General features: G+C 37.9%; 1 protein-coding gene across 2 annotated transcripts; it reads right to left on the reverse strand.

The window, feature by feature from the left end:
- Positions 1-966: 966 nt before the first annotated feature.
- Positions 967-14,604, reverse strand: mcoln2 (mucolipin 2). 2 transcript variants are annotated; one of them, XM_034881938.1, is made up of 14 exons: positions 14,410-14,604; positions 13,763-13,916; positions 12,952-13,125; positions 12,110-12,266; positions 11,272-11,350; positions 11,063-11,159; positions 10,684-10,783; positions 10,023-10,135; positions 9,715-9,864; positions 8,450-8,551; positions 8,099-8,221; positions 4,691-4,897; positions 4,237-4,370; positions 967-1,408 (listed from the first exon to the last, which is right to left on the reverse strand). In XM_034881938.1, exons 1-14 carry the CDS (start codon positions 14,451-14,453, stop codon positions 1,372-1,374), a joined length of 1,671 nt encoding a protein of 556 aa, XP_034737829.1. In that variant the 5' UTR covers positions 14,454-14,604; the 3' UTR covers positions 967-1,371. The 2 variants fall into 2 exon arrangements, with proteins under 2 accessions (XP_034737829.1, XP_034737830.1); XM_034881939.1 differs by lacking the exon at positions 14,410-14,604 and having other exon boundaries at positions 12,110-12,261.
- Positions 14,605-16,212: the final 1,608 nt, after the last annotated feature.

Genomic DNA, 16,212 nt, shown 5'->3' on the forward strand with positions numbered 1-16,212 from the left:
AAAGTAATTTCCCTACTCCTTAATTGTGGAGCATGGCCATGGGGTCCCAAGGCAACCATTTGTTGTTACCCCTACACTTACCCAATACATTGGTAATCCAGCTTTGTATCAATTTAGTGTCAACTCAGTTTCCTCTGAGAGTTCTTCTTTTACAAAAGTACAGTGCAAATTTACAAACACACTGAACTGCCCTGATGCACATACACTACGTGTTGTGTGAATTTACAAATGGGTAGTTCTCCTTTAAACTGGATGGTTGGACGTTTGGAGCTGCACATCTGTTTATATGAAAAATACCCAATAATGGCATCTTTAGTGCAGCGCTCACTCCCAGTTTCCACAACTGTGCGCGTTAAACAGACAGATCTGTAACTAAGAGTAGATATCCTGCTCTCATCCTTGAAAAGAATGTGTTTTGCTCTGGTCTCAGTTTTGACTATTACAATCAAATAGGAATAATGTAGAGGCAATATTGCCACATAGCACAACTAGTCTTTGGAGTATCAGAAATGACATGTTGGCTCATTAACAGGTTTCAAATAACCATCTCTACCTCAGGCATTTGGTCATTTTCATGCTGTAATTACTCAAAAAATTTGTTTTGAGTAACATTGTGAAGCAGCCCTAAAGGCGACAAACGTCTTTGCTGTAGGTAACTCCTTGAACATCATCAGCATGTTAAGAGTTGAAGGAAACATCTTCAAAATCAAAGTCAAAATCACAGTGCTTATATTCAAAGTGAGAAGTCGTGCTCCAGCTTATATCACCATATAAACTTGTGTATAGATTTGATAAAACTGACTCTTTCTGAAGTTCAGGTTGCCTCATTTTAAACTCCTGTCTTACTCAATCTCAGCTGTGAGAAACCTTTGGAGCACTTAATATTCTTTGTGGAGCACAAAAGGAATTGTGTCTGCTTACTTTTGATTTACTGAATGTTCACACTTCAGGAAAGTCGGGAAACACTAAAAATGTATACATGAAAAGATTAGATTTATTGCGATTTTCACTCCAACACAACAATTTACAAGAAATAAATTACAACTAGCACTGCATGATGTTGCATAACACCAGTAAATGCACTGGAAACACTAAATGCATGTACAGACCTTAAAAAGGCCCAGTAAACTTCTCAACAGCATCCAGAACTCCAATAGATACTGTTACAGCTCCTTAGGTCAAGCTCCAGTTTCGTGTTCAAGAGAGGAAACTTGTTTGGAGTTTTATATAACACCTCATAGAATCAGTAACTTTAACTTTCAGGATTTAGCAGGAAATAGCTTGATCTTCAAATCTGAATCGGACGTGTAACATCTTGTTCCCAGCATCGTCCTCCTCCCTGATCCGTGTCCTCTGGAGCTGGGACAGGTGTCAGCTGATCAGGATTATTGCGTCACTTTCAGAAACTCTGCAACAACATGATCCAAAAAGAAGTATGAGACACCCAATGTGTCATCAACACCACCATATAAAGTACCTACATACTTTAGGACATTAATAAGGGTGCTTATTTGATGCATCAGCAAACAACTTTTCAAGTTTGAACATCAGTGTCACACACACACACACACACACACACACACATACACACAACTCTATGGCTGCTGCTATATTAAACTTTAATTCTATATTCTATATCAAAATTAAGTAATCTCACATGCTGACATTTGACAGGTAGATATTTTTGTCATTGAGGGACTCTGGTTAACTAAAGAGTTACAACCTTTCCATACCTGTCCATTCAACATTTAATTTCCTTCACAAGACTCTTGAGCCACAATAAATTATTTTAATTGACAAACTAGATATACTGGTTCAAAATAACAAGTTTTAAATCCAAACAAAGGGTGACTCTTTCTCCTCAACTTGCTCTCCAAATAAGATAACTTACTGCAGTAAAAGATGATAACTGTAGGAAGGCTAATTACATGCAGATGAAATTTCATCCATTAAAACACTAACATGTTAGCTGAGAATGCTGATCTAATTTTTGGAAGCAGAAAAAGACAGAGATGGTAATAAAATGAAATTTGGTCAGTTCAGATGCTGCAAATGACTGCAATTACAGAGTCTGTGTAACTTGACAAAAGTAATCCTGATTACAGCAAGTCAGCCAACTTCTAAAAAGGCCACTGGCAATTTTACGCTAATCTCCACAGAGAGGATGCAAATTCAATTGTCAGTCATGGACTACATTGCACTTGCACATTATTACATAATGACTCTGTAACTGAGACTATGCTTCCTTAAACACTCAAGACAATCCACAGCAGGATGACCGGATGGCTCAGTGATAGAAAACGGCTGTGGAGAATACAGGAAGGAGCGCAGAGTCAGAGTGTTAATGTCTGGTAAAACAATAACGATGGAGGAGCCCTGAGAGGAAATATTGATACTTAAAAACTGTAAGAAAAAGAAGGAACATGTTTCCATCTTTAACATGTTCAGTTCTTTTCTACTGGTTACATCACTCAGAATTATTTTTTAACAAATATTTGAGGCTCTGGCTTGCAATAGAATTAGTTTGATGGCATAATTCTATACAAGTGACATCTTTTTGCCCTTGATTATACAATGGTCTATGGTTTTTAAGTAGAAGAATAATGTTTGTTTGCAGTTAAGACTATTTATAAAAAAAAAAATTATTCAAAATCTTTCGAATCTTTAAGAATAAAGAACCAAAAACCAAAGTAACGTGACATGCTACTTTTGGTTGAGCTTCTACTTTTCAGCTTGGTAGAAACAGACAGTAAAAGAGGAAGCACCAAGTTATGCATAAATTCTGCAGCACAGCTTCAAAATGGACGTGTTGAAATGATTACATGACAAATGCAACTTAATCAGACAAAATGTCCTCTGATTACAAAAATAAGATAACAATTGATGAGAAATAGAAGGATACAGTGTGAAGACACACACACACACACACACACACACACACACACACACACACACACACACACACACACACACACACACACACACACACACACACACACACACACACACACACACACACACACACACACACACACACACACACACACACACACACACACACACACACACACACACACACACACACACACACACACACACACACACACACACACACACTTAAAATTGCACCACACATTAAGCTCAAATCAAATAACTCCCTAACTAACCATCATGTATTAAACTTTTCTGACTCAGTTGCATGGCTAAATCTTAACTGAGTGTAGACCGTGGCCTGTTTATTTGGAAGGCAACACAGCAAGGAAAGAGCAATGGGGGGGGGGTTTCTTCCCAGTGCACAGCCTCCATTTTTCTGTAATCAGCCCATCACTGGGTGTGTCTGCATAGCTCCCACCACTAATTTCATTGCTCTCCGACCACGTAAGACAGAGCCAAACCACAGCGTGGAGGAAACTCCAGTCTGTTGCCTGCTGATGATAGAGATTGGCTCATAGAGAAGGAAGGAGCATAAAACGGGGACGTATAGACAAATATGATGCTGTAGCAAAAAGGTATAAGCAAAGCAAATTGAGTTTTTCTGCTCAGAAATTTTAACCGTATGTGTAATGTTTCCACATTTGATTTAAGGGATTTACTTATGTAAGGATACATTTGGTTCTTAAAACCAGCTTGAGTACTTTCAAGAGCTGCAACGATATAATAGTCGAATGATCCACTGACAGAAAATATTGCCGCAATCGTCAATTTTCAAGGACGAATGAAAAACATTTGATGCTTCCAGGTTCTCAAATTATGAGGATGAGCTGCTTTTCTCAGTTTTATTTAATCGTCAATTGAATAAGTTTGGGTTTTGTACGTGACCTTGGATTCTGGGAAACTGTGATAGACATTTTTATAAATGTTCTAATCTAAATCATAATGTAAAGTGACAGACAATACATTTAAATAGCAAATGCATCTGCACCAATGTTGCGCCTATGGGCGTGCTGGTATGGGAGATGACACTCTGGTTTATTGCATGTTAAGCCCAAAACATACCTATGACTTAATGAAGACACCAAGTTCAACCGTTTTGAATCTTTTTCATGGACCTTTTTTTCTGCAGTCAAAACTAGCAATAGTGGATTTGGACACCAGCAAGCACCTGCGCCAGGCTCAATTTTGCTCATGTTTCAATGATGAAAAGTCATGTTTGTACAGTGCAGCTTCCAGGTGTGAATGTGTTGGGAGTAAAAGTGTGATTAAAGCATCATAACACGACTGTAAACATGCTCATACCGTTGGCAGCAGCACAACATAGAGTATCTCACGTCAACGTCAGTCTGACTGCTGTCCTCTACAACAGGAAAATCTTTCTGCTCTCTGAGGAACTTCTGCAGGTCCGTCAGTGGGAATCCATCCTTTTGGAACCTCTGTTGGTGAAAAATGCAAAGAAATGCAAGCAATTGAAACACAACACTTTTTACCATACAACTTTAGAAACTAAATCCACACTGGATAATAAAGACGAATCTACATGGTACAAACAACTAAAAAGATTTTAACATTTTAGCAAAAATCTTTTGTCTCACAACTAATCAAAATCAGTCAATTTCGTTTTGAGTGGAGTACTGAGAAATATTTCCCATGGATTTCCTATTAGCAGACTTCCTTTCATGCCGTAAAAAAGATTAAAAGTGAAATTTGTGCCACAGCTTTCACTTCCCTAAAACTAAAATCAGAGCAGAAGTACCTTGATGGTCTCATAGGAGTCGGTGATGAGGGCGATGAAGAGCGACAGCACCATGTAGATGAACAGGGAGATGAAGGAGTAGAGGTAGGCCCGGCTGAAGAGCCACACCAAAGTGTTTTTGTCCTTCAGCTGGGCGAAAGTGGTAAACATGTCGTCTCCGTTCAACAGGGAGAACAGGCACTCCGCCACACGACTCAGGCCCTCAAACTAGAGACAATAAGATAAAACAAGATAAAACTGAGGAATGCTGAGATTGCCGTCGTACATCAGTAATTTAATCACATGGAGAAGTGTTGGTTCCTATTCATTGCGATCAGATGATCACTTTCTGCTCTTTGTTCCATTTGCCCGTACAAATCTTGGAAAAAGAGCTTTTGTCTACTCCGCTCCTTCTGCATGGAACTCTTTGCAAAAAGACTTGAAATTATCTGAACTTATTTCCTTAAATGCTTTTAAATCCAGATTGAAAGAACCTGAAATGACCTGTTTACATTGTAAATGTTTTTAACAGTCTGTGTTATATAACTTTTATAAATGTAATTGATTGTGTTTTGCCTCTTGGCCAGGACTCCCTTGAAAAAGAGGTTTTTAATCTCAACGGGACTTTCCTGGTTAAATAAAGGTTAAATAAATAAAAAAATGAACAGAATAGCAAAGCAAAAAATATGTATTTCTGCTACACAATTTTTTTTTCTAATATCTGCTTACAAATTACTAGATGTTTATACATCTTCAGGCATCTATAACCTTTTTGATTTGTTTTGATGATCAATTCATTCCCATCCTTAGTTTTAAATGCCTGAGGGGATGTTATCAAATTTGTCGGTTTTATCTACTTTACAATCTGAAACCTAAAAAACACCAATAACACTTTTCAGACAAAAAAAGTCATCACTAGTGAGAAGCTGGAAGTATGACATGGAACTATAAAAATAGTTGCTTATTGACTAACTGATTAATCAAAACATTAATTTTAGATCTAGCAACAAGCCAAAAAAGATGGGAACCACAAGACAAAGCATGGAGTCCCCTGAAGTTCAAAGCTGTAAAGTGAGTTAATCAAGAAAACTAATTAGATTATTCGTACTAATATATGAGACATGCAAAAGTACGAGAAGAAGTGTGTTCAAGTAAACAAAGTGTACAGCCAGTTTAATACTGCACTGGGCCTGTATTTCCAACAAGCATCTTTTAAAAGTAGATTTGACAAATTTTACAAAAAACTAAATTGGTCTTTACAGAGATAGTCTTACAAAGAAGTACAAGGAAGTGTAGAAGACCAACAGAAGCATGACGGTTGATAGTTGCATAGGTGGAATGATAAAAAACAGAATGACAAACAAAAAGACAGATGGCTAAAAGGGGAGAGCCTGAAAGCCAGACACTAACATTATGAAAGAAGCCAATTTCCCCCAGAATGTGATAGCATCTAAATACACCATCCCAGTGCGACGGTATGGATTACAGCACTTGAAGACGTGTGGGATGGCAAGTCCTCAAACATCCTCTGTTTATTCTTTCAGTAAATACACAGAGAATCCTGGAGAGGCTGACAGCACACTACAGGAGACTCCCCCAGCCACCGCAATGTAAATATCATGACCAAGTCTCAGTTAACTGCAACCATGGACAAACAGGGAACTAAAAACCTGTGTTAAGTCAACTGCAGGCAAAGAAACACTGCGGGTTATCACTATCACTGAAGCTGAAATTAATGTGCCATTAATGTTATACATAATATAAACTTTTCTTGTAGGGTTGGACGTGGAAGCATAAGTGCAATGTCAATGCATTTAACAACTAATTCTAACTGTGCACAATTTACAATACAATCTGTGCTTTATGATAATTAAAAGCTGTTTTTTATTGGATACAATTCTTAAGCTGTTAAGTAATCAAGAGTATGTGATCCTTAATTAAACTGACACTTCAAATCAGTCCACAACTTATTTAAAAGTAGTTACTCCTCTTCATTTAATATTATCAACAAATTTCCATTTGGCAGGTGGGACGTTAGTTCGCCCCGGGGTGGTGATCTCAGTCTATCTCACATCTGCTTCTTCTACAGTATGAGCACTGCCTTGTTTAGACGCCCACTGCTGCTTGGGCTTTCATAAATAATTTATCCTAACGGGGGAAGACCCCTAAACACACATATTTTCCCTAATGGCACTAGCTGTCCAAGGACCTCCCAGGTAAGAGGACCGTCTGAGTTGAAGCCGTGGGTCTCCCCTTTCCAAATGTCCTCAGAGCACAGAAAAACAATACTGTTACATTTACCGTTATTTTCTGTTTCTCACTTCCTAATCTATTGTAAATGTGCAGGTTGTGCTATGTTGTGTGAACTTTAAAAGGGTGGTAAACGTTCTCCATTTGGGGCAGTTGAGTATTTTATTATTTATTTTATTACTTAGGGGTTTAAAACGCTGATTATGACACCCCCAGTTTGAGTCCCACAGAGGGCCTTTGTTGCATGTCATCCCATTTCCTCTCCCCTTATATTCCACCTGACACACACACAGTAACACCTCTACGCCATCCTCTGTCTGGTAAAAGGGAAATCAACTCTACAAAAAGGGTTAGTACTTTATATAATACTTATATAATAATATAAAACACTTGTAAAATGTGGTTGTTTCTACCAGAGACTAGTGTGTGTATGTGTGTGTGTGTGTGTGCGCATGCACGAATGTGGAAAGAACTCCCAGTTTAAGTGGTTCAAAATGTGGTCGGACAGAAAGCTTGAGTTTTCAAGAAAAAGACCCATACTGACATCTAGTGGTTGTACAGGGGCAGATATGTTTTCATTTTTTTTTCAAATTTGCAGGAAATAACATTGCCACAGCATATCAAAAGCTGAATTACAGACAGGAAGTCTGATATGTTTTGCCCACTGTAAGTTTTTGATAAAACCTGCAAGGATGACATCTATAAATCACCTGTATTATTTGTTTTTGAAAAAGGGTAAAACACGGTAAACATGGTGCAGCGCGCCTGTAGTCATTAACTGTGAGGCATGTTTACATTTTGAATTATTTAGAACAGATTTTGTACACAATATTCATTAAGTGAAGTGATCGAATGACCAATTTGACTCCAGTGAGCATTCATGGTATTTCTTTTTTACTTGTGTTCAATCAAAAAATGCTGTTTTAGCCAATGTGCACACACCTACATTTTTGGGAACTCCCTAACTAACTTTTTTCTTGTGGCCTCAACAGTTCTGCAGGAAGGGGCAAAGTCACAAAAACAAGTGTCTTAATAGTTCCCCTAATTTCCACAACCCTGACAATAATATTCCGTGCAGGCATTCAGACCAACAACTGCCCCACCATAATTCACTTCTCCAATCTCTGACCCTCAGGCATCCACATCCTCTGCTCTCACCAACCCAGTTAAGAGAGTTACCTTCTCGTGGTATGGCCCCAGTACAATCCACCCGCAGAAGGTGTAGCCAAGGTAGATCATGCCGGCACAGCAACAGAAACGCAGGACCTTGGGGAAGGCTGCTTTCATGGTTAATATCAACACCTAGACACACAGGAAGCATGAAGACATAAAAGTAATTGGTCAACGAATCATGAAAGAACATTTGATTAAATGTAAATGTAAATGTATTTTATTTATATAGCACTTTACAACAACCGATAAGTGAACCAAAGTGCTTCACAACAAATAAAACCACAGATTTAAAACAACAATACACCACTAACAAAAAATTAGGGGTAGATAGGGGTGGAACAAGGTTCACAGACTCACATTGTATTTCTGGAAGTATCCCAGGTACCTGATCACACCAACCCACACCAGTAATGTGGATGTTCCCAGGAAGATACTACATACATCATAACTGGTCAGACTCTACAGGAGAGGAAAACAGAATTACAAAGAGCACTGAGAAAACTGTTGGAAATCAGGCCTCAGTAATGCCCTGAAGGATTAGCTAATATTTTGTTTTACACCCCAGCCTCTGGTGCACTGACTAGGTTGAAACAGGGTCAGAACAAGTTAAACTTTAAGTTAACTTAGAGCTACATGACATCATCAATGATTTTACTGTAACATTTGTGGTAAACTGTAACACGATCTGCATGGATTACTGTATTAGGGCTTAAAGTAAAACAGAGGAACATCTTATCAACTGTTAACTCATGTGTGACATAATCTGACAATTTAGCTAAATCTCATAACCCCAATACATTGCTGAAAACATTGTATTAAACTTCTCTCTGCTGTAGTCAATTTGCATTGTTCCCCTCTGCTACCAGATTTCAGTATATTGCATCCTTAGATAGTACTACTCCAATCAGATACTGTGGTGGCAAAATTAAATAATGTTGTTCAACGGTGAAAAGACTTCACAACTGCACACTAAACAATGGCTTTGATTTATTCTATCAAAGCAGAACACATGTGCAGTTGCTCAACAGAAACAGAGTCAACTAGATTTGTCAAAATAAAGACCAAATGTGAAATGTAATATTCAAAACCTTTTGTGTAAGACAATGTACATTAAAAGGAAACTGTAATATAAATATATTAAAAAAAAATTGTAAACAGGTTTTTAGTTAACTTTAGCTCCTACAGATGCTTTTATAAAAAGCATAATTTTGTAATTCTTATTAAAGAAAAGCATTAGTTACGGGGGAGTGTATATAAGGGAAAGGTTTTGTTTCTACTTCTGTCAAGCTAAGAGTAAACACTCAACATATATATATATAAAAAGGACAGCCAGTCACGTTAAAATAAACTGGTCTTTACAGTGTCAACAACTGTTAACTCTAAAGTCCACCAGACACTGAGACAGAAATCACAGGACATAAAATCGAAAGGTGAAGCCTTCACATTTCTATGATCCTGACAGCCGACTGCTTAAAATCTTTGGTTTGATTCTTATCTTTTTACCTAATCTTGTTTTATGTTTATTTGACAAATGACACATAGTAATCAAAGTCAGTTTTAGGCCTGATTCAGTAACCTTCAGGTTAGAAGGTTACAAGACAGAAGTACATGATTCAGTTTACCTTTGCTTGTATTTCCATCTTTAGTATGGATCCAATTATGGCCAAGAGGTCGCTGACGATGACCAGCACATACCAGCCGTTCAGAAACTCCTTCTGGTCATCCTCACACACTTTACGGTTGTAGTTCTCATGGGAGAATCTGGAGAATCTCTTAAAATACATAAATGCAAGTTCAGTCTATCATAGATCCCCAACACAGTATCAATTGAGTTAATGTGAACGTGTGATGTATTTGCCATTTTAGATTTTGCATTCACATGTGTGATATTGTATTGATATACTGTACAGTGGGAGGCTGAACAGCTGACCTGGAGTAACCTGACAGCCAGCACGATGGAGCGTGTGCACAGCACAGCCGATGTGAGGCAAACGAGAATGACGAAGCCGTCAAACACCAGAAAATAGTGTGTGTTCTTCTGAGCTGAAACAGAAACAAAGTGTATGTGTGTGTGTGTGTGTGTGTGTGTGTGTGTGTGGGGTGGGGGGGTGTTATCTTTTAAATAACTCCCTCACACTCATTACTGATAACTACTACAAGTTTATGGGGAAACACTGCACTGACAGTCAACAGTAAAAGTATGTTGTATTTTTTGGGGTCAAATAGTTTTGTTTATACGTTTTCAGAAAAATACAGAGCATGTGGTGCTTAAAAAATAATTATAGATAATAACCTATTTACAGGTGACCTACCACATACCAGTGTCAAAATAATAACATAACATGCATTCATTACATTACTAATTCTATGTCTTTTCCTTCATGAGGTTTTTTCCTTAAACATGATTTCAATACTATGCATATGTTAAAATATTACAAATACGCATGCTAACTTTTGTCTGCCCTCTAGAATAGCCAAATTATACAAACACCTCTTAATCCCATAATCTGTCCTGTTTTTGCCTTTATGTATGTTTATACTTGTAATAAATTATTTTTTTCTCTCCATTAGGTTAGACAACTAAACCTTACCTGTCCCAGATATCTTCCAGTCTCGACATGCACAGCTCTGAGTGTCTATGTCCAAGAATATTTTCACCTTTCCACTGTGACACTGGTTGTCAAATATTATCTAGGGGGCAAGACCAAAGGAAACAAATAGTTGTATTATCATGGAATGCTGTGGGGGCAATGCATTTCAACAATTGTAGAATTTCTTTTCTGTTTGTCTCTTATCTGTGGTTTATATGCTCAAAAACCTTTCAAAACATTTTAAGATTGGTTTACGGAATTGTCCGCAGTACACCTCTCAGTGATGGAAAGTACCAAATTATTCACCTGGATTTCACCTGCTTATGTACACTTCATTTCATAATGCCAATACTATATAGAGAATATGACTGAACCATACCGTAACGTAAAATGAGTAGCAATCAGGTAACTCCCGTGAACGCACCGTCTGTAGGTTAATTCCCTTCAGCTGGAAGGTTATTTTGATGTTAACCAGCCTGAAAGCAAAATGAAGGATTTTAATGTACAGTAGATCAGAAAAAAGTAAATGATGTGCGTTAGCTCTAGCCGCATACAGTACACTGTACTAGTATAGTAGCATGTGTATACCTGTAAAAGTCCAGATCAAAAAATGATGAATTCTGTGATTTCCATTGGTTTGCAGTCTTTGGATCATGTGACATACAAACTATAATAGAGGAGATAAATGAGTAAGAAAACAAACACCGTCACTGAGATTTTATTTTGCCCAAAAGGTTTGTTGTTCCTCATAATATTAATCACTTAGTAATTCAGTTTCTACAATGCTGATATTGGTATTTGAAAGTAAAAGAGAGAAAGAAAAAAAAAGACGATTTACTAGCAAACAAAAAAACAGCAACCCTGACTGAAATTTTTACAGTACATTTTAAAAGGTAAACTTCACTGGTAATTAAATATGTATTAATACCATGAAAAAATGTAAAATTCTTAATAGCACTGTGTGTCTGGAATTTCCTTTTTTGTCTGTTTTATACATGCAAATCAGAAAATGTATATTCCTTTAAAACACAGACGGTGGAGAGTAACGTACGTAAAGTTACTTATGTACACATCAATGCATCAATAAGTATGATTCAATATTAGTATTCTGAAATGAGCTATTTTGCATACCTTTAGTACTTTAAGTTAATGTTGATGTTAATACAATTTTACTTTCACTTAAGTAAAACGTTGAATGCATGTCATCACTTACTTGTAACAGAGCATTACTACACCCCAGGTTTTGCTACTTTTACTTACTAAGAAAAATGTGTGAGTTCTTCTTCCACCACTAATTACAGGTGATTAATTTAGCAATTCATCTTGTACTATGACATAAAACGTGTGCAACATATTTAAAATGACAGGGGTATTCAAAAGCAATTACAAATATTGACCATAGAATAACAATAAAGTTTCCTCTCACCGGTCTCCAGCTGGGCATCTATGTCATAGACCTCATCCGAGGGCTCCACGCTGCCTCTCTTGTAGTGCTGTTTACAGATGACGAGAGGCAGCAGCTCGCCGTCTTCATCCTCACCATAAACAATGGAACCAACAGAGAGTTGGCCCAACTGACTGTACTATAAATATCAGAAGCCTCAGGTAAAACAAACTGTACCGGGGTGATTAACATAATGTTGGAGAGAAGCTGCAAACTGCCGTATCAACCAAAAACACAAAGCCTGGTCAACTGAATACAATATAGCAGTTCCCTTAGCAACCACAGGACTAAAATGTAAGCTAAATGGTAATAGTTTATATCATAATGACTACTCTTCCATGAACATTAGCATCACAGTTTTTAGTGTTACTTGGGTTATGTGTTTACCTGGAAGATGAGCAATGTGGTTATTCTAATACCCGTCTACACTATCATAACAGTGTTCACGTTTTTGAAAAATTACCGTTTTATAATCAAATTGATTAGGTTTAATTAAACTTCAGTTCAACCTAACCCTTAGGAATAAGGCTGCGTTCAAGTCATATTAGAAAAACCTCTACTGTAATACCAACTTCAAACTTGCAGCAATCATGTCAACATCAAAAACACAGATGCCTCATGTCAGCAAGAGAAGTTCAAGATAATTAAACACATGTGTAATGGGCAAAGTGTGTCAATACACAGAAGTTGTCAATATGCAAATCTTCCCCATCTCTACTATCTCTCCCAAATGTCATGAACCCTATATAAGAAACATTACTTTTCTTTTTCAAAGCAGTGGTAAGTGCAAGGGAGTGTGGGTGAGTAAGGTGGGTTCAACTTGCCTGATCCAGGACATAAAACAGACAGTCATAAACACTTTGTTGGGTGTAGGCAGCAACACTGTAGTCGTCCTCATCCACCCCACCGTAGTCCTTCAGGAAAAGGTTTTTGAGGGCCATCATGTTCTCCTCCTTATAGGACACCACCAGCTGGTTGTTGAGGCCAAACAGGATAAGCTACGGAAGAAACATGGAACATTTACATATATGTATTTACTAGGTGAAAGTTACTAACTACATTTAATCATAAGCAATATTTTCAAAGCCAACTCATTAAAAAAAATTCTCTGAAACCAAAACTACTAAAATCCTCACGGACTGCTATTATATTGTCCATTTTATTTAGTAATTTCCCATTTCCTCACTTACAACATAGATGTCTTCTCAGCAAGATTACGTAAGACAATTTACGTCCTAGCTAGTGACTTTTAAAAAAGTATCTTTATAGCTTGAGTAAAATATTGATTCATTTTCTGTTTTGTTTTTGTTAACTTCTGTCCACTACTGAAAAAACAAAATAATTTTCTAGTGCAACTTCAGACCAAATAACTACCGATTCAAGTTTTATAGCAGCAAGAAGAGCAAGGTTCAGAGGGGTTCACTCCTTTCATCATCTTCCATTTGAAAAGAAAGACAAACTCAGATTATGTAGGACCCTGCGTGTCAAAATGTATCCATTTAAGTCCTCAACACTTAATTCAAACTGCAGCAGTCTACATGCCTTGGATAGATTACAGTTCCAGCTCTAAGAAGCAGGTTTCTGGGTGGCTCTTCTTTCCTAATCTACATTAACATCAATCCCAACTGTACATACTTGTGTGGTGATCATGACAATTTTCAGAATCTGCACCCCAAGTTTCCAGGGTAATTGTCCTCGGGCCCGGTACTTTTCACACGGGTTCATGAAGTAATAGTTCAAGTCATCTCTCAGGTTCTCCTCTTTGATAATGTCTTGGGTTGAGACAGAGCTGAAACAAAAGTTACACAATTAAAAAAAAAAAAAAAAAGTATGAAGAGGCCAGGATACAGCACTGGGGATTAAAAAACAGAAGTGAAAGCAGATATTTCATGATAATTTGAGCAATAGTCATTTCTCAAAGGAAGGACGACATGAACTGAAATACACTGCCTGCATTCATGCTGCCTGGGTTTAAGTCCAAGGTTTGCTCAGGGAGTGCACTTTCAATGTTTTCCCAAAAGTGTGTCGCCCACAAGCCCCCCTGAGTACAAATGTTACAGTTGTGGAAAAATAAGTTTAAGCAGGTTTTTGTTAAATTACTCACTTTACAATTATTTTCCGTGTTCAATGTGCCTGGTCCTGTCATTCTTCCAGGCAACATGTAAACTGGCTCTATGTTCATTCTGGCAACTAAATCCGCTGTTTTCAAATAACCTACAAATTTAATTTCAGAAACATTCATTTTATACTATTTAATACTTATCTAAAACATGCACCCTTACCTAATTGAACTGCTCCGGTCCAGATATCGAACCAATAATTCCATTATTGATTATCCACGTGGACGACGCACTTAATCGAGTATTTAGTTGTCAAACAGACACTTACAGCAGAGAGAAGTCTGCTGTGTTTTCTGTGACACCACGCACCTTCCAGTCAGCCAATCAGGAAATGAGTTTCAGGCGGCGCAAAGGTTTCCAATCTAGGGCCCGTGAGCCACCAGGAGTCCGCGAGTGGATCAAAATGGCTCCAACGGTACAAAAAAATAAAAGATAAAATATTAAGATGCTTTTCTTTACTGTTTTTCAATTATTATCGTGATTACATAATACTTAGACTAGCTTTTCCCATAAAAGTTCTCAATTTCTTTTTTTAATGTTTCATTTATTTTAAGAATACAACTTTGGTGGGGAAAAGCATTTATTTTGACGGCCTAAAAAGAAATCATGTTTAAAGGGTCTAGTCTAAAAAATACTGGAATCAGCCACTAATATCCACCACATGTTTTAATTATGACATATAAACTCCCGCATGGGTGCTAAAACTCCAGGAAAGTACCAAGGATATGACGTCAGAGGTTGCTTCAGTCCTGTCCCCAATGTTAAGTAACACAATCCAATCATATCTAAACAAAAAGACTCCTCGGATGGGGTTTTGACTTAAATCAGTTTGGGGCAACATGGAAATGTGGATAAGGAGCATCTTCATTTTTTCAATGGAAGTGCGGCCTGTGACCTGACATGTGATATTCAGGTGTCATCACTTTATACCATTTGTGTGAAATGTTGTCATAATTAGCGTAGGAATTCTTTAGTTATTGCCAAAAACACGATTTGATAAGTCACAGTGACCTTGCCCATTAAAGCTTTAGTGCATTACTTTTTGATATTAAAGGTCCCATGACATTGTGGTCTTTGGATGCATTTATTTAGGTCTTAGTGGTCCCCTAATACCATATATGAAGTCTCTTTCCCAAAATTGAGCCTTGGTGCAGAAATACAGCCACCAGAGCCAGTCTCACAATGACATTTCCTCAGCATGTGCCATTTCTAAGTCTGTAGCTTTTGAGGAGGTGGGCTTTGACCAACTTTGCTCATTTGAAAGCCATGAGGTCTCTCTCATGGGCGGGCCAAATTCTCTGGGCGAGCAAAGCAGGGAAAGGGGATGTAGTCTTGCCCCTTGTGACCTAATGAGGGGGAAAGATTCTAGACCAGTCCATTTTGAGCTTTCATTTAGTCAAAGGCAGAGCAGGATTACCCGGGGCTTGCTTTACACCTATCACCATTTCTAGCTACTGGGTACCAAAGGCAGGTTGGGGGAATGCATTTTAATGTTAAAAAAATGCCACGGTACCTTTAATGTATATCCATTACATTGTAGCCATAGCCAAATGAGTTGGCAATGAGTTAGTTTCTCAGAATCGCTGTGTTCAGAAAATAATGTCAAGCGACTTTGGCGCACAGAAACTTGAGTGAAGATAATTAGCTTACCTCTTAATTTAGTTTAATCCTCCTTGTTCTCCTTGGCCACCAGAAACTGCGTGGAGGAGTTGGCACGATGGGCAGACAGTTTTGTTGTCATTACTTAAAATTCCTCATGGGGAGACAGAAACTACGCACCATAGCTTTAACCACCCAAATCTAATCAGTTCATCCTTGGGTCCATGGGGACATTTTTTCCAAATTTAAAAAAGAATTCCCTGCAGGGGGTCCCAAGATATTTTGTTTATAAGAATGGGGCGAACGGGGTGCCTGGGTAGCTCACCTGGTTGAGCATGCGCCCCATGTACAGAAGCTCGGCCCTCT

The sequence above is a fragment of the Etheostoma cragini genome, chromosome 9, assembly GCF_013103735.1.
Source record: "Etheostoma cragini isolate CJK2018 chromosome 9, CSU_Ecrag_1.0, whole genome shotgun sequence".
In the NCBI taxonomy this organism is placed as follows: domain Eukaryota; kingdom Metazoa; phylum Chordata; class Actinopteri; order Perciformes; family Percidae; genus Etheostoma; species Etheostoma cragini.